At 61.3% G+C, this 21,475-nt stretch overlaps 1 protein-coding gene and 1 long non-coding RNA gene across 2 annotated transcripts in view; one reads left to right on the forward strand and one right to left on the reverse strand.

The window, feature by feature from the left end:
- RIMBP2 (RIMS binding protein 2) overlaps nt 1–21,475 on the forward strand; it is a 96,513-nt gene that overhangs the window by 37,351 nt on the left and 37,687 nt on the right. Inside the window, 6 exon segments of the mRNA XM_053901887.1 lie at nt 9,597–9,798; nt 12,899–13,044; nt 13,673–13,752; nt 17,297–17,312; nt 17,314–17,407; nt 19,753–20,565. Coding sequence (XP_053757862.1) covers nt 9,597–9,798; nt 12,899–13,044; nt 13,673–13,752; nt 17,297–17,312; nt 17,314–17,407; nt 19,753–20,565 — 1,351 coding nt within the window.
- Nucleotides 1,685–3,474, reverse strand: LOC109257599 (uncharacterized). Its single transcript, XR_002076048.2, has 2 exons — nt 2,393–3,474; nt 1,685–1,850 (listed from the first exon to the last, which is right to left on the reverse strand). It is a non-coding gene; the product is annotated as an uncharacterized LOC109257599 (long non-coding RNA).

The following is a 21,475-nucleotide window of genomic DNA, read 5'->3' on the forward strand; positions in this document are numbered from 1 at the left end:
CCCCGCCACCCGGCGCCGGTGGCCGTGCATGCTTTGGGACGTGGTAGCATCGTAACGTGCTTTGGGTTTAACGAATGGAAAAGGCCGTGCAGATGTGCTGAGAATCCTCTGTCTTCTTTTGTTCACAACACCTTCCTGTGATTGTGTCCTGCTTTGCGCTCCGCCCAGAACGCCTTGGACAGCATGCAGGTATTGGAGGGAACCTCGTGTCCCCGTGTGTGCGTGGCGATGCCTTCCGCGTGCATGGGGCGCCCACGGGTCCCTGGGCCGGCTCAACCCAGCTCTTCCTCCGGAGCCGGCAGCTGGAGGTTCCTCCTGGTGCAGTGGGGCTGGGGGCTCGGGGAGCCGCTTGCAGGGGGCTCCGCGGGGGCCCCGGGGGCGCGAGCTCTGGTCTCGCACGTGTTGAGCGGGCCCAGCGAACCTGGTCTCCCGTTTTCCGCGAAGGCTGTAACGGTCAGGCTGGAAGGGCATGTCGGAGCCCCGATGACCACTGGGGGTGGGGGGGTGGGAGTCGGTGGGGCTCGTTCTGCCCTCGGGTCGTTCACGGGACCCAGGGCCCAGAGCCCAGGATGCAGCTTCTCTGTCGGTCATCGGGGATTCGATCCTGGCCCCTGAACGCTCCGCCTTTGTGTTTGTGCTGGGGGCTTACCTTCTTCCGTGAACAAGCTGCCACGCTTCTCAATGACCCCCCCCCGCCAACCCTCCCCCCCCCCCCCCCCCCCGGGGAACACGAGGAGCCGCGTGTCCCTCTGATCAGGGTTTTGAGCGTTTTCCGAAACTCTGACTCGGATCACGTATTCACGGAAGGGACGCTTTTCCCACTTTGGGGGTGAGTGGTTCTCAGAGTGGGGTTCCCAGGCTGGCCGTGTCAGCATCACCTGGGGGCTTGTTAGAAATGCGGGTTGTCGGGTCCTGCCTAACCTGTGGAGTCAGACGCTCTGGAGGAGGGAGCCGGGAACCTGGGAGGGACCCAGTTCGGATGCAGCTGGCGTCTGGGAAGCATTGGTCAGTGTCTGCGAGGCTAGTCTGGAGAAGGGCAGCACGTTGGACCAGCCAGCCCTCTGGGATCTTAGCCGATCCGTGGCTCAGCACGTTAGTGACCCGAACCTCCACCCCTTCTGCCCCCTCACCGTTACCAGAAGGGTCGACAAGGAACATCTGTGGCGTGCCACACGCTTGTGCTGGAACGTGTCTGTGTCCCTGGAGGGTCGCGCGCTGGTCACTGCCACTGGCCAGGTGTTCTACTCAGCAGAACAGCCCAGAACAGGCCCCCAACCTTGCCCAGTGAGACAGAAAACAGGAGTAGTAAGGATCGCCTCCAAAAACACATTAAATAAAACCCCTCAGAACACCGTTGTGCTCGGAGCCGGTTCTGTGGGTGTCCCAGGCCCCGTTTTCTGATGAGTGAATGGCTAGGATGTTTGGGGACGGCAAGAGGGGCGCTGTGTCTGTTCCCGGTCAGGACGTGTGCAGAGTCCCAGCACCCGCAGAATCGTCGGGGCTGGCTTCGGGGCTTAGCAAAGATGGGTGTCGGGAGTTAACACAGAACAGAGCTTTTCCAGAATCCCGACAGAGCACTCTGTACGCCCAGGAGTAGGTAGTGTCAGTTAATCCCTCCGTGAGGGAGTTCTTTCAAGACAAAGAAGCAAGAAAATGTTTTAAAATCGATTAACAGCAATGACAGTAATAGCAGTGACTATAGTGTTTATTGAACACTTACTCCGTGCCAAGTGCCGTTCTAGGGATGCATCTAGGGACATCTAGGGCTTGGTGCACATGTTCACTTCATCTCCATGACGACCCAGGGGAAAATGAGGCACAGTCAGTTTAAGTGACTTGGCCAAGGCAAGCTAGTAGGAAGTAAAATCTGGACTCAAACCCCAGGAACTTGGTGCCAGAGCCCCACCCTTCAGCCGCTGCGTTGCAGCCTGGCTTCCCGGGACCTCCCTGTCCCGTCCTCCCTGGGAGCCGGGCTCAGCTCTCCTACCAGCAACACTGCGGCGAGAGTTGAGTCGTGAATTAGCTCACACAGTGCAGGACTCAGAAGCCCCGCCTCCCCTGGCGGGTGCGTCACAGCAGGAGACGGTCCCTCATACCACGTGGCCACTACCCGCTGGGCACTGGACCCGGTCAGGTGGCCACCATCGGCATCCTCTTTACCGGTTGGAAATCAGGCACAGAGACTGAGCCAACTGCCCGGGGATACGCGGCTCGCAAGAGCAGAGCCGGGCTGCAAGGGCAGGCGGGCCCCCTGGTGGCACCGTCTGCGGCGGCTGAGGAAAGTGTGCAGGGGAGCAGCGCCCCTCCGTGGGGTGGGAGGGGACGGGCTCTGGGGTCCGTCGCAGGGGGAGCCCCCCTCCTGCCCCCACCCCCGCGATGAGCTTGCTCTCACCGGTGTCGGTGCCGTGTGCTTTACGTGTGCGTTTGGCTGCTTTGTGGCTTGTTCCCCCGGGGCGTCTTCCTAGCGCCTCACTGCTTTGCCCCCAGCTTGCTGGTCGTCCGCTCCGGGATGAGGCATCAGATGGCCCGCGACACCAGACACTCGTCACAGCCAGGAAGGAACCCTCGCGGGCTCCTTTCATCCCTGGGTCGCATCTGGGGAGACTTTCCAGAGCAGACCGCGCTCCCCCAACCCAGACAGGCGTGGGGTCCTTCCTAGAGGTGGGACCCAGCATCCGGGCTGCGTTGTGACTTTCCTGGGCCCCGTGAAAACATCAAGTGTCACGTTTACGTATATCTGCGTGGGCGTAAAGAGGGCTATCGTCCAGGTTGGAGTCGTTCTTCCCGTATTCTCTTTACTCCTGGTTTTCAAGGAAACTAAAACGAGAACGTTTCCGCGGGTCCCTGAATGTGCCGGCACCGTGTCGCGGGGCCCTCAGGGAGGCGTCACCCTGCTGGGCGGGCGTTAGGACACTTGGTTACTTGGTGACCCCGTGGCACTGAGTGCGCATGTGGGTGAAGGAGCACGTGGGTTTGGTCCCGTCGGAAAGCTGGAGCTGGTTGTCAGGTGAAGCGTAAGGCCAGCCTCCCCAGCGCATCGCAGCCTCACGCTGCACACACAAAGGTCGCTTCCTGTCGGCGACACCCGCCGCCCACCTGGGAAGGCCCCCCGGGAGCGCCCCGCCCGGGCTCCCTGCCTCCTGTGGCTGTGTGCGGAGCACAGGGCTTCCCCGTGACTGCGGCAGGGACGGCTCCTACCTTCTCTTCTGTGTCCACTGTGCACCGGCCGTAGCCAGTGACACTTCGCCACAGGAGAAGCCGGGACAGCGTCACAGGCCCAGGAGACGAAGCCGAACGCGGTTGAGCTGTGGCATCGTCCCTGCCCCGCCTGAATTCTAGAATCCTCAGGACGTCTCGGTTGTGATCCTGAAGCGTGACAGAGGATTAGCCACGTCGAGAATCTGAAGATTCATCATTAACGTTTTCCATCCTCCGTGTCTTGAGAATCCTCTTTGCCCCGGGAATCGTGGTCGGCTTGGGGTCTCTGCCCCCCCGGAAGAAGCTTCGGCAGCCCCGTCCTCCTGAGTCTCCGCTGGAAGGCGACGTGCGTAGGGACAAGGACGGCACGCTCGCTCCAACGGTGGGGAGTTCGGCTGCCCCGGGACCAACCCCCCGAGTCCAGCTCTGTGTCCCCGATGCCGCCGCCTCCGCTCACTGTTGGTACTACCCCTGAAGGCGATTCAGGAGTTCCGAGGTCCCGCCAGCGATCGGTGCTTATCTGCCCCTGTAAAGCCACGTGACAGAGGGTGTCCGTACCGAAGCAGGAAAACTCCAGTGGTCCAGACCCGCCGGCTTAGAATCCAGTGCGATTTAAGTTGGACAGTTGGGGAAACGCTCAGTCGTATGAACCAAAGCAAATGTCTAAGACACTTGTGTTTTAGCCGTGCTGGGTCCACACACTGTAGGATGTAAGACCTCAACTGGAGAGACGGCTTCCCTTACCGGAGTCTCCCCTTGGCTACGACGCGGTTCGTTTCAGTGTCAAGATTGCATCATCCTGCAGACGTTCTAGAACTCAGCCCGTCCACGCGCTTCCGTGGATTTTCCCATGGGCTCTGCTTGCAGGCAGGAGCCGACCCAGACGGGTATGAAACTGGCAGCGGAAGGCATTCCTTCATTCGTGGGGTCACGGGGACGACGACACTGAGTGTCCCCACTAATGGTGAAATGTAGGGGATTTTGATAGACTTGCATGGGCTCCAAGGTGCTGAAAAGAGACATCCGGCCGGGGGGGTGGGTGTGTGAGGGAGCTTGGGTGACTGAGTTACTAGGATACCCGATCCCCCACCCCCAGCAGTGTCCGTGCTGAGGCTTTGCCCACGGAGGGTAGAAGGTTTCTAGCTTCTGCAGCGGAGTCCCCACCCTGCCCCCCAGGGTCTGACTTTGCAGTTTGCCACTGGGTTCTGGAACACGTGCTTCGCCCTATGTTATAGGTGAAGGCAGCGAGGCCCACTGAGGCTGTGTGATTGACTTGCCTCCAGGTCCCCCGTGAGTGAGTGGGGACCCCCCCCGTGAGTGAGCAGGGGCCCCCCCGTGAGTGAGCGGGGGGTCCAGGATCTAGAGCCAGCTCAGAGCCTGGACTCAGAGGCCTGGCCTCGTCCGGCCACTGCCTGGTGGTGTGACCCTGGCCTTTGCGCACCTTGGCCTTATTTCCTTACTCTGCCTTGGGCTCCTACCTCCTTACCCCGTGGGTCCCCCCGACGGTCCGCGAGAATGCGTGAGAGCCCCCGGCAGCGCCTGGCATGCAGCAGGCGTGTGGCGCTCAGAAGCGGCTCCCGAATCCCGTTTGCACGTCAGGACGCCACACACAGCCGCTGCTCCCAGGCTGCCTGGAGCGCTCCCTGGTTTCGCCTGCTGTTCTGATGACCCACGGCGGCCCTGCTCGGACGCCGGTGACCGGGCACGGCCCCCCACGTGGCCCTCATTCACGAAGCCCGAGCGCCAGACGTGAACTACCCAGTGGCCGAGCTGGGCCCGCTAGCGATCGTGCTCATGGTGTGTTTTCCGTCATGTCTATAAATACCCGCATCCAAATGTGCAAGTCGCCGCGTTTCTCCCAGGGATGGCTGACTTGCCTGACGACTCTGCCATCTGTTCCCGCCGCGGTCAGAACACAGCCGCTTCTGGGCGGCCCCCACTCCCCATGCCTGCAGGTGGCCGGCTCCCCGGGAGGCCACCCACCCAGGAGGCGACAGTGCCCTGAATCCTGAAATAAACACTTTTGTTCAAATACGCCAGCCGGGCGGATCAGCGGGGTCGCTGCTGCCTTCCTGTTTGCGGGGAAGTGGTTCCTCCTGCTGGTGGCTCTGGGACCCTCAGAGGCACCTCCCAGCCGCTGGCCCGCATCTGCCACCCGGGCCGCCCCTGCCCCTGTAGCCAGGCCGGGACGCCGTGCTCCCGGAAATCCTTCCTGTCTTCCGGGAGGGGGAGAGCCTGATGGAGCTTCCAGAGGGAGTGTCTTCCCGTGCAATGCACGTTGGGTGTCACGGGTCCCCAGCTCCCATCTCCTCGCTGTCGTGAGTCTCCACCCACCCAGGCTACAGAGAACAGGCACCCGAAGCTCCTGGGTTCCGAGGGTTGACGTCCTGCTGCCCTACAGCCGTTGCCCTTGATGCCCGGAGGAGAAGCGGGAGAGGCAGTTAGGTGTGGCCGGCTCGACTCCTCCGTTCTCTCTGGGAGCACCTGGAGGTGGGAGAGGCTCGGCCACCCCCCTACACCTTTACCCCAGGTTATGATGGGAGCAAGGCCCAGACCAAGTGGCCTCACGTGGACAGATGTGGGTTAAGCAAACGCCCTGACAGACAGGCACAACACGGCACATCCGTGTTTGTCCTGTAGCCCAGCAACATCCTGTCTGCACCATTAGGACCTTCTGCCATCAGCTCCCAGGGAAGGTGTGCTCAGGGAAAGATGTCAGCCTGACGGAGCCTGGTCCTCGTGGCCTTGGGCAGTCGGACGTCCTCTGATCAGTATGTGGACGCAGGACCGTTTCGAGGCTTGGGGCCTGCGGTCTTCTGCCCTGTTCGCTCAAGGGTGGGATGGTACCTTTAACGTCACTGGTAATTGTCCGTTTCTCGCATTCATCATGCTTAGGGAAAAGCTGACCATTTCATCAGGGTTGTTTCGGTTTTCCTGATTTGGGCCGTACCGGTGAGCATGGCTGGCCGATAGAGGCACAGAGAGCAGACGTGTTCGGGGCAGGTGGCTCCGGGCTGCAGCCGTCCTAGCGTCATGCTGCCCACCCCGGGAAGGGCTTCTCAGCGGTGCCGGCCGATTGCTCTGGAGTAGAAGTCCATGCTGTTCATCCAGTAAGAATGTCAACTATCCATCTGACAGCCTGGAGCCCCAGACCCTGCGGGGGATCATCCTGTGGGCCACGAGGGCCACCCAGGCCAGCCTGAGCTGGTGCCGGGGACACTAGCCGGGAGTCATGGAGCCACCGTGCCGTCTCTAGATGGGACTCGTCAGCCCGGACCGTTTATTGGCCTCTGAGATACTTGCCGGCATTTAAAAACTGAGACGTTTTTCATTATGCTGAAGACTTTCTGCTGCTCTCGGGAGACGAAGTTTTGCCCACGGTGGGTCTGGACGGTGCTGAGTGGATGCAGACAGGACACCCGTGCCCTGGTTCGCTGTGTCCCCCACCCCCCGACATCCCGCGGTCTTGCCCCTGCTCCCCTCCCCACTGGCATTCCCCGCCAGCCTCCGTGGGCGCCCCAGGCACCCCGATGCTCTGAGGTCCGCTCCCAGCAGAGCCAGCCGCAGGGGAGGCGGCGTAAGGGGACCCTGGACACAGGAACACACCCCGGAAGGAGGGAGTCACTGAGGGCCGGTCTCAGGGGACTCAGGTCCTGGGCCTGCCGGCAGTGGGTGCCAAGGACGCCGTGGTCACAGCGGCACAGGAATGGTGCTGCCACCGGGTGCCTCCGCGTGCCCCCCGTCTCCCCGTGTGTCTGAGTCCTGCGGGGCCCGGCCAGGGGAGCTCGGTCGCCCTCCTCCACCTCTGTGCCCGCCCTGTCCCGGAAACCTCAAGCCAGACAGCTCCGGCCGGCCCCACGTGTGTCTCAGGCGCCGGGATCCAGCGGTGACCCGTCAGGACCTCGGCCGCGCTCCGCACGCAACACCGTTCACGCGCCACCGAGACGTTCCTGGCGCCTGCAGGCCGCCTGCAGCATCACTTCTTACTTCGTTGAATCTGCTCATTTTTAAAAACTTTTTCTTTTGAAATAATTTGAGACGCACAAGAAGGTACATGAACCGCTACGATCCTTCCCACGTTCCCTTCGCTCGGCTCCCGGGGCCGTGGCGCACTCTCAGGCCCAGAGCCCGTGTTGGCGCAAGCCGGGCCGCCAGGCTGCAAGCCGTGATGTGGATTTTGCCCGTTTCTACGTTCATCCTCTTCCCCATCTCGTGTGAAGTTCCGTGGGGTCGGTTGTACGTAGAGATTCGTGTCGCCACCGTGGGAATAGGGATGCCCCATGGCCCCAAAGACACCCCCTCCTGGTACCCCTGGGAGTCACGCCCTCCCCCGGCCCCGGCCCCGACAACCGCTGATTTGTTGTCCGTCACTATGGTTTTGTCATTTCTAGAGTGTCACACAAGCGAGGAATCTGTTCGCTGTTTTTAGCAAGGTCACTTGTCACGTGCACACAGTGCTGAGGACTTGATCTGCCGGAATTTGTCGTGACGCACGTGAAAATGAACTCACGGCCATCTCAGTGGTGCTCGTGTTCTCCCACGAGCCACCTGATACCCCACACACCAGCGCCGGCACCTGGGAGCCCACCTGGATAACCCAGGGGAGCTCAGGCCTTCCAGCGCCCCTCGCCCGACGTGGGTAGCCTGCCTGCCTGTCCCCCAAGGGCTCGCGGCTCTGCCCTGGGGCAGATGTTACCCCGTACTTGGGTCCCGGCGGCCCGGGCTGGGGGCGGGTCTGACGCCGTCCCAGTGTCCCCCGCCTGCGCCTGGGAGCGCTGGCTGATGTCGCTTCTCTGCCTTCCTCGCTGGAGACAGCTGTCACAGACAAGCTCATTCAGCTTTTTAAAAGAAGCCTGCTGCTTTTTTTTTTTTTTTTTTAATGAATCAAAGAAATTAATTATAGGCTTGGGGTTTGTTAGGGTTATTTTTAGAAATCCCTGATCTCAGACATAAATAGCACTTCATTCTATACTAAGGAGCTGGAAAGCTTAATGCCAGAGGAGGGGAAGGGGGGGAGGGGGAGGAGAGGGAGGAAGGAGGAAGAGGGGTAGAAAAGGAGGATGAAGGGGGGAGGAGGAAGGGGAGGGGGAGGGAGAAGGGGAGGGGGAGGGAGAAGGGGACGGGAAGAGGAGGGGGGAGGAAAGGGAGGAGGAGGAGGGGCGGGGGGAAGGAAAGGCGCCTCTGTTGCTGGCTCTCCACAGTTGCGGGCCTCCCTGGCTGTCCCCACCCTCCTGCGTGCACACCTGTGTGAACCACACGCCTCCTGAAGGCCACCGAGCTCTGTTCCAAGTGCTGGGGATGCCGCAGGAAAGCCAGCAGCTCCTGCCCTCGTGGGGCTGGCACGTTAGTGGGGGAACCGGGCAGTACGGCAAATCAACACAGTAAATGGCATTTTCCGTTTATCACGGAGTAAGGAACGGAGCGCAGGCAGGACTTCTGTGCAGACGAAGTAAGCCCCCCGCACAGCAGATCGGTTCCCCCTTTCGTGGATTCGGCAGACGTGTCGAGCACCTACTGTGGGCCTGATTCCGTGAAAAGCACTGAGGCTGTATCAGGGAGGGAACCAGAGAGGCTTGGAGCTCACGGTGCGGGAGACAGAGGAGAAATAGCCCAGGAGCTAATGCAGCAACGTCGGGGGGCGGTACCGCAGGGAAGGGGCGGAGCTGACCCCGCTCGCCTCCCTCCCTGGCGTGCGTCCCGCAGTGGACAGTGCGGGACGCTCTGGTCCCCACGGCGAAGCCTGGTGTCTGCACCGGGATGGGAAGTGTGGTCTGTGAGTGGGGAGCGGGGAGTGCGTCTCCAGCCCCCCGACCTGAGAACCACCGGCTGGGACAGGAGCAGGCAGTCAGCAGGGAGCTGCCCCTTCCCTGATGCGTGTCTGGGGGAGCCCCCCGCCCTCCCCGGTGCTCCCGAGACCCCTCTGGATGTCTGCAAATGGCGGCTGTGTTGCTGACCACATGCAGCAGGTAGAAGTTCCCTTTTATTGCCAAAGCACTTCTTTGGGGTTAGGTTCCTTGAACGGGTCGGTGGGTTAGTAGCCGAGCTGCCCCCCTGTCTGGGCTGTGTCAGCCTCGCAGTCCAAATTTCAAATGGCTCCGGTGGGGCGTGTCCACCACCAGTCCCTGGGCTGCACACACAGCCCAGAACAATCCACGGTTGGCTGGGAGCTGACCGTCCGTAGGGTTTCTCTGCACTTGTGGTTTCCCACGTCTGTCTGGTCAGGCACCACGGCCAGGCCACTCAGGACGCTTGGTTTGATGGGACACTGTCCTCCTGTGGAGGTGGGAGGCAGCACACGTGTGCACACACGCGTTCACACGCTTTCACACGCAGACGCACGGACACACGTGTCCCCCGCCGCCCGTCCCTGACCGCGTGTCCGTGCGTCTGCCGTGCAGAGCAAGGTTCGGGAGCTGGAGGAGAAATGCCGGACGCAGAGTGAGCAGTTCAGCCTGCTGTCGCAGGACCTGGAGAGGCTCCGGCAGCACGCCGGGAAGATCGACCTGCTGGGAGTCAGCCCTGGCGTCTCCGTAGACGTCCCCGCGCCCGGCAAGCCTTTCCCGCAATTCATGAACGGACTCAGCCCCTCCATTGGCAAAGGTGAGTGCGTGGCAGAGGAGGGATGGCCGGTGACCCCGCATCTGGGCGTGCGTAGTGAGCGTCTGTCTGACCCGCCGGCCTAGGCACCGGCGTCCCAGGGCTCCGAGCGACGGCGGGCCAGCCGCAGTCACTGCGCACGCACGGTGCACCAGCCCCCGTTCTGAGCACGTGATGCCGTCGGCAGACCCGCTCCTCGCGCGGCCGTGTGCCCTGCGGACGCTGTCCCGGTCCCGCTGTGTGGAGGAGAGAGACCGGGGCGAGGCCGGGGTCCCGAGGTGCACCGCTGGGCTGCGGCCGCCTCCCGCCTTCGTGCCCTGCCCCCTCCGTGTGGGGACCGATTCCCGTTCCTGCTCAGGCGGCGACGGTGACGGCAGTGAATTGAGCGCCCCCCCTGTCACACTTGTGCTCAGGACGCAGGATGGGGACGGACCTTGCACATCGGGGGAGGGATCTCGTCTTTGTATCCGGCACGGAGATCGCAGACGTGTGTCCTCAGGCCTCACCGCGGCTTCCAGCTGGGGCACAGAGGCTGCCCTGATCAGTCGGGACTGTGCTCCCCGCCCAGGGGCGGCTGTCTCAGGACACGGGGGTTGCAAGAATACCTGCCTGTTTAAAAGTTACTGTTGTTTTTAATTTGGGGAGATGAGTGTCAGAGCCCCCCCTTCTGAGTTCCGTCGGAGAGAGAACGTCCAGATCTCTCCCTGTTGGCATCAGAATACGTGATCGTTTCTTTCTGATGCTTCGTGATATTAAGACAAAGCGAGGCTGCTTTTGTCTTGATAAATGACGTGCCCCGTCCTTCCCGCTCAGTCATTAGCTACGTGCCACGTGGCTGTGAGCAGCAGGGCAGAGGGAGGAGGGTCTGCACACCCCTCCAAGGTGTTCCGAGGGCATGGTGCACCTAGCCCGTGTGTCGGGGCTGCGGCTGGGAGGTCAGCCAGCTGGCCAGGCCCCTGTGGAAACGCCTCTCGGTGGCTGGAGACAGACAAGGGGACAGATGCGTGAGGACAGAGTGACAAGCTAGAAAGTGACCCAGGACTGCTTCAGACCAGGTGGACGAAGAAGCCTGGCTCTAGGAAAGGACGTTGGGCTGTGCCGTCTGAAGGATGAGAAGGGGTAGGACAGTTTCAGCTGTCACTAGATGAGACAAACATTCTTAGGCTGGGTGGCCGCATGAGGTTGGCCGGTGATGCTTTTCAAGATCCTGACATGGGACGGGCACACGTCAGATCCTCAGGGACAGGGACAGGGTGCCTGGAGGCCACGCAGAATGCCCGCATGCGCTGAAAAACGCAGCCTCTGAGTGCAGAGTTATGGCCCAGGGAAGCCTGTGGTTTCGTGGCACCCAGGGCTTAACGGGCCCATCACGTGGAACCTCTGCCTGGCGTGCACCTGAGCCCCAGACCGCCGGCGCAGGCGGGTCCTCGCCCACGTCGGGTCTGCAGGCTGGTCACAGCAGAGCACCCGACCCACCGTCGCGTGCCCACCCCGGCCCACGTGGCCAGCCGTCCCTTCTCCCCATGGTGTCTCGGGCTGCTGTGTGCGCGCCTCCGTGAGGCATGCAGACGTGCGTCCAGTGGGAGGGGCTCGGTGTTGAAACAATCTGGAGAACAGGGTGTGACCCGCGGTGGTGGAAGGTGCCCACTCAGACCCACAGTGGTTCCGGGTCGCCACCAAGCGGATCGATGAGATCTGGTGTGCGAATAGGTTTGTAGCAAGCCTTCCACACAGCCGCCAGGATGGACGTAGCTCATGTAACAGTCAGTGACTCGCCCCACGAGGGGGCGCCCTTGGCAGGGCCCACGCGCCCCTGGCTTCACCCTTGCCCTTCCGGCATCGCCGACCGTGGCTCTGCGTTCCTCTGAGGCTGGCGTAGGGCACTGGCCCCACTGTTCTCGCTCAGGAGTGCTGGGCTGGAGGCACAGCCTCTCTGTCTGGAATGTTCCTTCGAAGAGGAAACAGTGGACTGTGCACGTGCTCAAACAGCTTCTGTCCAAAAGCGGGACTCGTGACTTCCACTGCCAGGGGGTCGGACCGGCCGTGGGTCAGAGGTTGGCCTTTCCCCCTTCTCAGCTGGTGCCCCGGGGCTCCTGGGCACGCATTTGCGCAGCATCACTTTGCACCTGCTGTATGCCGAGCGCTGCCGTGAGCAGTGGGGACAGACGGCAGTGACCAGGCCACACCTCTGCTCTCTGGGATCTGACGCCCCAGCAGGGCCCTGTGTCTGTTCTGGCACTGATTCTGTTTCAGGGGTGTTATCCCACAGTTCCTTTAACCGGGCCGGAGCTGCGGGGCCCCTGGCGGGTGAAAGCCTCTGTAGGGACACTTCCCACCTTACTGCGAATCATTTGGCCTTTCCCAGCATGGACTCGGCAGGTTGAATCTTCGGTGAAATGATCCCGAGGTCTGGCCACTGAGGACAGAGGCTGGACAGAGAGGTCAGGGAGGGATCACTGCTCCTGTGCTTCTCCTCGAAATTCTAAAAATTCCCAGCCTCTTGGCCGCTTTGTATGTAAATTAGGACACTTTGGGTCGTAAATGACAGCGATGCTGACCTAAATGGGTGTGAGCCGCCCGGAACTTGCTTATCACCTGGAGTAGATGAGCCAGTAGGTCTGGCTCCCGCACAGCTGGATTCGGGGGCTCCAACTGCGCCCCCAGGATGCGTTTCCTACCCGTCTGGCGGCTCCCCTTCTAGGAGCCAGTTCCGGTGGGACAGACCTTCCGCCTCCTGGGGGCAATGTGGCTGCAGCCTCACCAGGCCTCACAGCCTCTCAGTTTGCAGCCAGGGAAAAGGAGAGGCTCTTTCCCTGTGGCTTCTTTTAATTCCCCGTGGCTGGACCTTCCCACCGCATGTGTAACACTGCCATCGCCACCAGACCGTCCTCACAGCCAGGAGTGGACTCTGCCGGGGGGATGGCCTGGCGGGACAGGGGGTCAGGTGGCCAGTGGGGACTGACGGCAGGAAGCAGGCAGCTCCCAAGATGGAAACCTGAGGCTGGTGCCGGCGAGGGGGACGGGCACGCTGGAAAGGCAAAGGACCCACGCGTCTGTCACCTCACTGGCATCCTTGTTCAAATTGTCTCGATGTCGTGGCCAGGTCAGGAGAGCACCGTCGGAAGCCGCACTGTGACTGGGGACTATATCCGGCCCCTCCCGCTCCCTGGTGACAAGCCGGAGCCTCTGCCCATCAAGCCCACCTTTCTGTCGAGATCCGCTAGCCCAAGATGCAGATTTGAATCCGACGTGAGTTTTGGCCCGCCCACGCGGATCCGTCCGGTGGGAACACGATGGTCCTCTCACCTTCCTTCCTCCTCCCTCCTCCTCCCTCTCCCTCCGGGCCTCTTCCCTTCCTCCCGTAAATTCCCATATCTGGTCTTCATCGGCCCTCGTGTCACCTCCTCCATGCAGTATTCCCGGATGTCTCAGCCCCACAGCACCGGGCACCCTCTGACACGTGATCGCGGTGGACGGTGTCTGTCTCCCTCGCAGGGCCGAGCCCCTGCGAGCAGAGGCCGTGGGTCATTGTCCGTCTCTGTGTCCACAGATGCCCGGTAGGGCCTGGCAATCTCGCGCGGTCTGCCCGGCGAGTCCCACACCCCGTGTTGGGGGGCCCCACCTCCGGTCCACTCTTGGCTCGGGAAGATGCGTTCTTTATAAACGTCCTTCTGCGTGACCAGGGGGCCCACACTGAGGGAGCCGCTTCATCTCTGGGCCGGTGCCCAAGACACAGAAGTTGGTCTAGTCGGGGCTCGTGGGAGCTCCGCGGTCTGGGGCGAGAAGGCTCAGCGAGACTGAGGGGTTTCCTGTGTGCTTCCCGCAAAAACGTGACCCCGCCGCTGCGTAACCTGAACGTGGTTTGTGTCTTCACCAGATGGATCATGAACGCAGTTCCGGTACCTCCAAGCAGCAGAGGCACTCGGGGAAAGTCCACCTGTGTGTCGCCCGCTACAGGTAAGCACGAAGCTCCTCTCTGCATCCCCGAGCATCCGTGGACGTGCGGGGGGTGCCTTGGGGCTGATGGGGCCGCGGGTCTGGGCGTGCTCCCCTCCCCACCCTCCCCGGGTCCTCGGCCGAAGGCAGGCAGTTCGGCCAGACTCGGGAGACGGGGAAGGTTTGTTGTCGGTTCTGATGGAAAGCGTGTAGGCGGATTTGTTTCTCAGGACGGCCGTTAACGACTTAGCGCAAAGTGGGAGCCTTAAACCAGCAGAAGCACGTTCTCTGGCGGCTCTGGAGGCGGGAAGTGCGGGATCGGGTCAGCAAGGCTGTGCTCACTGGGGGCTCTTGTAGCTTCTGGTGCTCCAGGCGTCCCTGGGTTATGGGTGCATCCCTGTGGTCTCTGCCCGGCCTCACGTGGCCACTTCCCTGTGCATCTGCTCGTTCTCTCTTCCTCTGTCAGTAAGGACACTAGTCACTGGATGGGGGCCCACCGACTCCAGCACGACCCCATCCTGATCGCATCTGCAAAGACCCTATTTCCAAATAAGGTCACGTTCCCCACACTGGGGGGCTAGGACCTGAACCAACATTCAGGGGGACGGTTTAGCCCTCAGCAGGTGGCAAGCTGAAACTCACAGGGGCACACTCTTGTCCGGAGCCCCCGTTTACTGCCTTTCTGGGGTCCTCACACTTGCGAGGCGCCCCTCGCTAATTTCTCGCTGGGGTCCTGTGGTGTCCACGCTCAGTGGGAACTAAGGAGCCATCTGGTCTGAACGACCCTCAGAGTCTTGTGGGGAAGGACCCCCCAGTTCTGAGACGGGTGTGGGGTAGCCGCCTCCCCACAACTCCGCTACCTGGGGACCGTGCCGGCAAGCCCGAGACCAGATTCTGCCACGGGAAGGAGTTAGCCACAAACCACATCGTTCACGTCTCCCGTTCCTCACGCTCGATGAGGACCCAGCCTCTTGTCCTTGGTTTCCGCCGGTCGGTATACCTTGCACGCGTTCCATTTTCTCCAGCGGGAGCCCTTCGTGATGGCTCTCGCGCTGAACTGGGCTCTCAGGACTGGCTCGCTTCCCAGCTGGCCTGCGCCCTGGTGAGCCACACTCCCCAGCCTCCCCGCTGGCGAGCCGTGTGCCCTGGGCTCGCATTCCCTCCTCTTCCAGGAGAGGCGAGGTCTCATTCCGGGGACAGGGGCCCAACAGCCGGTGCACCCCGTGGACGCATTCTGTAGCCAGCGTGAAGTCGGGCACGGGAGAAGGCGGGCTGACCAACCGGCTTCCGTCTGCTGTTGCCGTCACCAGGCACGGCCCAAGTGCACGATGTCCCCTCGTTCGTTCTCTTCTTTGCTGGTGCCCTTGATGCGGTGCTGGTGCTGGCTTTGTGACTCTTTCAGCCACCCTGCCAAAGAAGCCCGAATCACGTGAGACCGAATGGCGCAGAGAGAACTTTGCACGTCTGAGTTCTCTTCGTACCTTACCGCCCCCGCTGGGGTGGTTCTGAAGGTAAAGGCAGGAGTTTGGGGGGATCCCCTGGGACCAGACACGGACATCATTCAATAAGCCTGTGGAGGTTTCCCCAAACCTGAAACGAGACAATACCTGCCTGAGGCCGCCCCCCCCTCAGTGGCTGGGGCAGTCACCTCCTGGGATGGTCGCCTGCGGTGCGTCTGCCTCTGCCCCCGCCTCTCCTGCCCGCCCGAAACCACCATCGCTCTGTGCAAACGGCTTTGCAGACACAGAACTCTGAGCTCGCGCGTTCAGTGCATCACGCGAGACACCCCGGACTGACCCTCGCCCCGCTTGCTCGGTGCAGCCGCGCCTGACCGTGGACCCGGCTCAGTACGTGTGACCCCCGTCTGCCCACCCTGACTCAGCTCTCAGCCCCCCCCCCCCCCGCCAGAGCCCGTGTCCGTCACCTCTTGAGCCACTCCTGATCCGGTGTCCTCGCCCCACCTGCCACCTGCCGGCTCCCCATCCATGGGACACCCGAGTGTCTCTACCGAATGCAGGTGTGGTCACATCACTCCCTGCCTTAAATCCCAATACCTCCCAGCACCGAAGATGAAATCCACACCCACGGGGACCCTGCCAGTCCCTATCCCTCGACGCTCCTGCGGTCAGCACCCTCCTCCAGGCAGGCTGACTCTTGGCGCCCCAGAGGGACCCTGCTCCTGCGTCTGGGCCTTTGCACGCGCCATTCCCTTTGCCGGGAGCTGCTTACTCTCTTCATCCGCCCGCTGGGCTATCACGTCAAACATCCGTCTGTGTCTCTTCCTTACGCAGATGGCCCCTGGCAGTTACTGACTCAGTAAAACCATCAGACTGTTGCAAAACTTGCCTAGACCCTGGACTCGGACAGTGAGGGGCACGGTGACTTGGTGCCGTTAAACCTGCAGAGGACAGGGGTCAGGAGACCTTGATGTTGGTCCCCAGCACCCCCACCCCGGGCCTCTTTGTGAGCTTGTGACTTTGGGCGGGTGCCCCTGACCTCACTCTGGGATTCAGATTGGGAGAAATGGTATCTTCTCTGCTCGCCTCGCCGAGCTGGAACGCTGATCTCGTAAAACGTACACGGAAGTGCTGGCGAGCTTTCTGGTACTGTTGGCGTGCGAGTCGCTATCGCCTCATTATATTTCTACCACACGTGTCTATCGTCTTTGACTATCAGCAGATGCTGTTTTAATTTTTATTGGGGCCTTCTCTGTTATTCTGAACTAATTTAAAAAATCCCCATTTCATTTACTGTATATCTTATTTGCACATTGGGCACGATTGTAAAAAATGTCATGTTTACGAAGATATGTGACACAATGGTGATTGTATTAACCAAAGGTTAGAGGCCACATCGGTGCCCAACGTTAGGACATCGGTTAAGTGAAGTATGCCAGTCTGTTCAGTGGAATATTCCACGTCCATTAAAAAAGGTCATGACAGAGGGGCGCCTGGGTGGCTCAGTCGGTTGAGCGTCCGACTTCGGCTCGGGTCATGATCTCGCAGCTCGGGAGTTCGAGCCCTGCGTGGGGCTCTGTGCTGACAGCTCGGAGCCTGGAGCCTGCTTCGGATTCTGTGTCTCCCTCTCTGTCCTTCCCCCACTCAGGCTTTGTCTCTCTCTCTCTCCTTCTCTCTCAAAAGAAACAAAAACCTTAAAAATTTTTAAAAAAGGGTCACAATAGAATCTTTCATGAGGTAGAGGGAGGGTCACGCATACTGGAAAGTGAAAGAATAAGATTACTGCAAAGTAAATGCGGTGTGGTCCTACCTTTGCTGAGCGGTACATACAGAAAGATTGTAGGGTTAATTATTCTTCTTTGCTTACTGATGTGAACACCTACGGCAGACGTGACGGGTACGAACCGAGATCGGGGTCATCAGTGTGTCATGTGGCACGGGGACCCCGAGCGTCCCCCTCAGTTTCAGAATTCTCTCTCTGTTTTGAGTGTGTGCGAGAGCGCGTGTGCTGCCGCCGTTCCTGGCGGGCACACGGCTGGCGCGGGGGTGCAGGTGCCCACCGCCCTCCGCGTGCAGCACCTGCTCCACGAGTGTCCTTCTTCCTCCAGTTACAACCCCTTCGACGGGGCCGAACGAGAACCCGGAAGCTGAGCTGCCCCTCACGGCGGGGAAGTACCTCTACGTGTACGGGGACATGGACGAGGACGGCTTCTATGAAGGTGTGTTAGGGCGCGGGGCGGTGGGTGCCGGGGCTGCTCCGCGCACCTGACTGGTCCCCGCGGACGGGCCGGGCCCCAGCTACGCCTGCCCGCCCCAGCCCTCCGCCCTGACCCTCCACCCGCCCTCCTCAGCTTTCCCCCTTCTGACGACTGAGTGGGGTGCCCTGACCCCGCAGACCTGAGGCACTGGCGGAGGTTTGCAACGTCCGTCCCCGCAGAGCTCGCCGGGTGGCTGTGCGGACACACCGGGCCGACGGACTGCTGTTCCCAGAGGGGCTCTGTTGCGTCTTCTATCTTACTGCCCCAGGACCCCCGGACCCCCAGCTGACCTCCTTCCCGGCAGGACAGATGACCCCGCCTGGCTCAGGGCGGTCCCACTGACCCCTGGGCTTTCTGTCTGTCTGCCCCACGTGCCGCTGGATCCCTCCCTTCAGGGTTACCCCGCCCCGCCCAGTCCGAAATCGGGAAATGCGACCTCTTCCCTCCCTCTGGGACGCCTAACCTTCCGTCCCTTTTGCAACCCGAGCATGAGCTCGGGACAGCACCAGCGGCTTCACGAGCCTCGCGAGACTCCTCAGTCCCCAGTCGCTCAGTCACCCTGGACGAACGGAAGGGTCTTGGCCTCTTACCTTGAGCTGTGGGACCAGTTCTTGCTAAATTAGCGGGCTCCTGTTTCATGGCCTTGCTGAGTGTTCCCAGGGCTGATAGACGCAGTTGGCTTTCGAGCTGGTGTTTGCTGGACGTGAGGTTGGATTGCTTCCGTTTTTTTTTTAACGTTTAGTTTTGAGAGACGGGAGTGGGGGAGGGGTAGAGTGAGGGGGGACGGGATGCAAAGGCTCTGTGCTAACAACAGAGAGCCCGACGTGGGGCTCAAACTCATGACCTGTGAGATCATGACCTGAGCTGAAGTCATGCTCGAACGACCGAGCCACCCGGGCGCCCCACAGGTTGCCTCTTGACGCTGAACAGCCGCCAGGCCGTGGGCTGCGTCGCTCGCCAGTAGTTGCCGGGCACGTGGTAGCAGAGCCGTGGGCCGTCCACGCGAGAAATCCGCCACGGCTGGTGGCAGCACAGCCCGAACTCTTAACCTACGTTCACGTCACCGTCACTGTTTTTCACACCTGTAGAAACAGGCACCCGAGGCGGCCGCCGGCAAACCCTTGTTGGAAATCTCTAGAATATTCACAGCAGGCATCTTGCCCGCATCAGCTTTCTGGAGGCCTGATTCAAACAGGGCTGCGAAGCTCAGGAATTTTCCTTGTCTCTGTGCCTTCCTCTGTGTAGAACGGAGAAAGCGAATTCGACCTGCGGGCAGCCTTGGGTAAATGAGGTGCAGGGCGGGTAGGACAGGACCCGGTGCACGGTGAGTGAGGTTATCACTGTCGGCGTCACCCGAGCACCGGCCCCCGTGAGAGCATCCTAGGGGTGCCAGCTGACCCACACCCTACGTGGGGCCGGGAGCAGGCCGGAGTCCCCCTTTACTCTGGGGGAATCCACGGCCCATCGTATGGTCGCGTGCCCTCCTCTGGGTCCATCACACGTCTCCTGAGGCCAGGGTCTACTGGGAGCGGGCACCTCCCCGCCACGCCCTGCCACGTACTGGGCAAATGGCCCGTCCCGCTGGTCCTGCGAGATTACCCAAATCACGGCATCTTTGAGGCTCCTGAAAACACTTCTTTTTTTAGACCTCTGCTGCTAACAGGTTTTGAGCCCAACTAAAAAGAGAGCATTTCGCAGAATAAGAAGAGGTTCTCCCTGTGGCCGCCAGTAGCCACGAGAGCTGGTGTGATGAAATTTTTTGCCACTCAGCCTACAGGTGGTCTGGCACCACATGGCCAGTCTCTTTCTCACAGCAAACGGGCATTCTGGGAGCTTCCTTAGGACATACACAGTGTGCTTTGCCAGGGGGAGAGGTCATCTTTAAATCCTATTGATATGATCATACCCTCAAAAATAATAGTAAGATGTTTACTTTCTTAACCTCCCAAACCCTCGTCTCATGCACGTTTGTTCGTCCATAAACAAACATTTACTGGGCACCTACTGTGTGCCAGGACTCTTCAGTGTGACGAACGGAAAGAGATCTCTGCGCTCATGGGGTGTCCGTGTCCGTAGGCAGGTGTTACACTAAGCAGGGGGCCACGCTGCCTGATGGGTTCGCGGTTCGCAGGGGGCAAGCGGTGGGAGCAAGGTCCCGAGGACGGGACGTTTGAGCAGGTGTCCGTGACGACCCGTGGAATCCCATGGCTGTACCGCACGGCCCTGTCGGGGAGCCGTGCGGGTGCGGCGGGACCTCGGGGCCCCGATGCGACGGCGGGGTGATCTCACTGCCTTTGTACCAACAGGCGAGCTCCTGGACGGGCAGAGGGGCTTGGTGCCCTCCAACTTTGTGGATTTTGTCCAGGACAACGAGTCGCGGCCGGCAAGCACGCTGGGGAACGAGCAGGACCAGAATCTCATCAACCGTTCGGGCATCGGCTCGGAGGGGGAGAACATTCTGGACCTGCACGCCCCCACCCCCGTCGATGCCGGCGTCGCGGACGGCGGTGCGGAGACGCTGGGCGGGAACGTCGACGACGTCGGAGAAGACATCGTGCCTTACCCTAGGAAAATCACCCTCATCAAACAACTCGCCAGAAGTGTCATTGTGGCCTGGGAGCCGCCGGCAGTGCCGCCGGGCTGGGGGACCGTGAGCAGCTACAGCGTGCTCGTGGACCAGGAGCCGCGCGTGAGCCTCACGCTGGGGAGCAGGACCAAGGCCCTCATCGAGAAGCTCGACACGGCGGCCTGCACCTACCGCATCTCCGTGCAGTGCGCCACCAGCAGGGGCCACTCGGACGAGCTGCGCTGCACGCTGCTGGTGGGCAAGGACGTGGCGGTGGCCCCCTCCCAGCTGAGGGTGGACAACATCACCCAGATCTCGGCCCAGCTCTCCTGGCTGCCCGCCAACAGCAACTACAGCCACGTCATCTTCCTCAACGAGGAGGAGCTCGACGTCGTCCGGGCCGCGAGCTACACGTACCAGTTCTTCAACCTCAGGCCCAACGTGGCCTACAAGGTGAAGGTCCTGGCCAGGCCCCACCAGATGCCGTGGCAGCTGCCCCTGGAGCAGCGGGAGAAGAAGGAGGCCTTCGTGGAGTTCTCCACGTTGCCGGCAGGTGAGCCCCGTCCTCCCGGCGGGGGAGGGGGAGGAGGGAGGGGTCGGGGGTTGGGGAGAGGGCAAGGGCTGTCACCTGTACGAGGGGAGGGGTGGGTGAGAGGGGGCAGGCGGGGGGGGGGGGGAGACCACATTCAGTCAGCGCTGTCCTAGAAAATCCCGTTAAGTCAGCAGGAAGCAGTGCGTGTGCGTGTGTGTGCATGTGTGTGCACGCGTGTGTAGGTGAGTGTGTGCGTTGTGTGTGCACGCGCACATGTGTGCATGTATGTGCATGGGTGTGTACGTGTACACGCGTGCATGTGTATGCATGTGTGCACATGTGTGCGTGTCTATGGGTATGTGTGCACATGCGTGTGAGAGAGAGAGAGGGAAAGAGACCACTTGGAGTTTGTTTGGGGACCGTGGTTTTGAGAACATTCCTTCTGACACTGGCACGTGCAAGAGGCCTAGCCCGGAACGGACGGGAGGAGGCGAGACCACCTCGGGGACGGGCGAGGACGTCTCCCCAACGGCGTGGCCGCCACACGCGTGCGCTCGTGGAGGGCAACAGCGAATGAAGCGCCTACATGCCTTCGCGACGGTTCTTTTCCGTCTCAGTTTTTCCTTTGGACGCAAACACGGGGATGGATTTGCGTAGAAGGCGTGTCGTCCCACCGTAGACGCCCTTCTGGGTTCTGGGCACGTCTGCCAGGGAGAGCCCGTCTCCTGTGCGTCCTCCACTAGGAAGAATGGCAGGAGAAGTGACGCGCCTCCCTTCCCACACACACCCTGGGCGGTTGTAGAGAGGGGCTCAGGTACACGTGCCTGCGGGGTCAGCTCGTTGCCGATCCTCCAGGGTCCCCGTGCCGCTAAGGGGCAGCTACCCCCCCCCCCCGACCTCCAGAAACGTCTGCTGTGCTGCTCTTTGCTGT

The sequence above is a fragment of the Panthera pardus genome, unplaced genomic scaffold (genome assembly GCF_024362965.1).
Source record: "Panthera pardus isolate Hobbes unplaced genomic scaffold, ASM2436296v1 HiC_scaffold_14, whole genome shotgun sequence".
In the NCBI taxonomy this organism is placed as follows: Eukaryota; Metazoa; Chordata; class Mammalia; order Carnivora; family Felidae; genus Panthera; species Panthera pardus.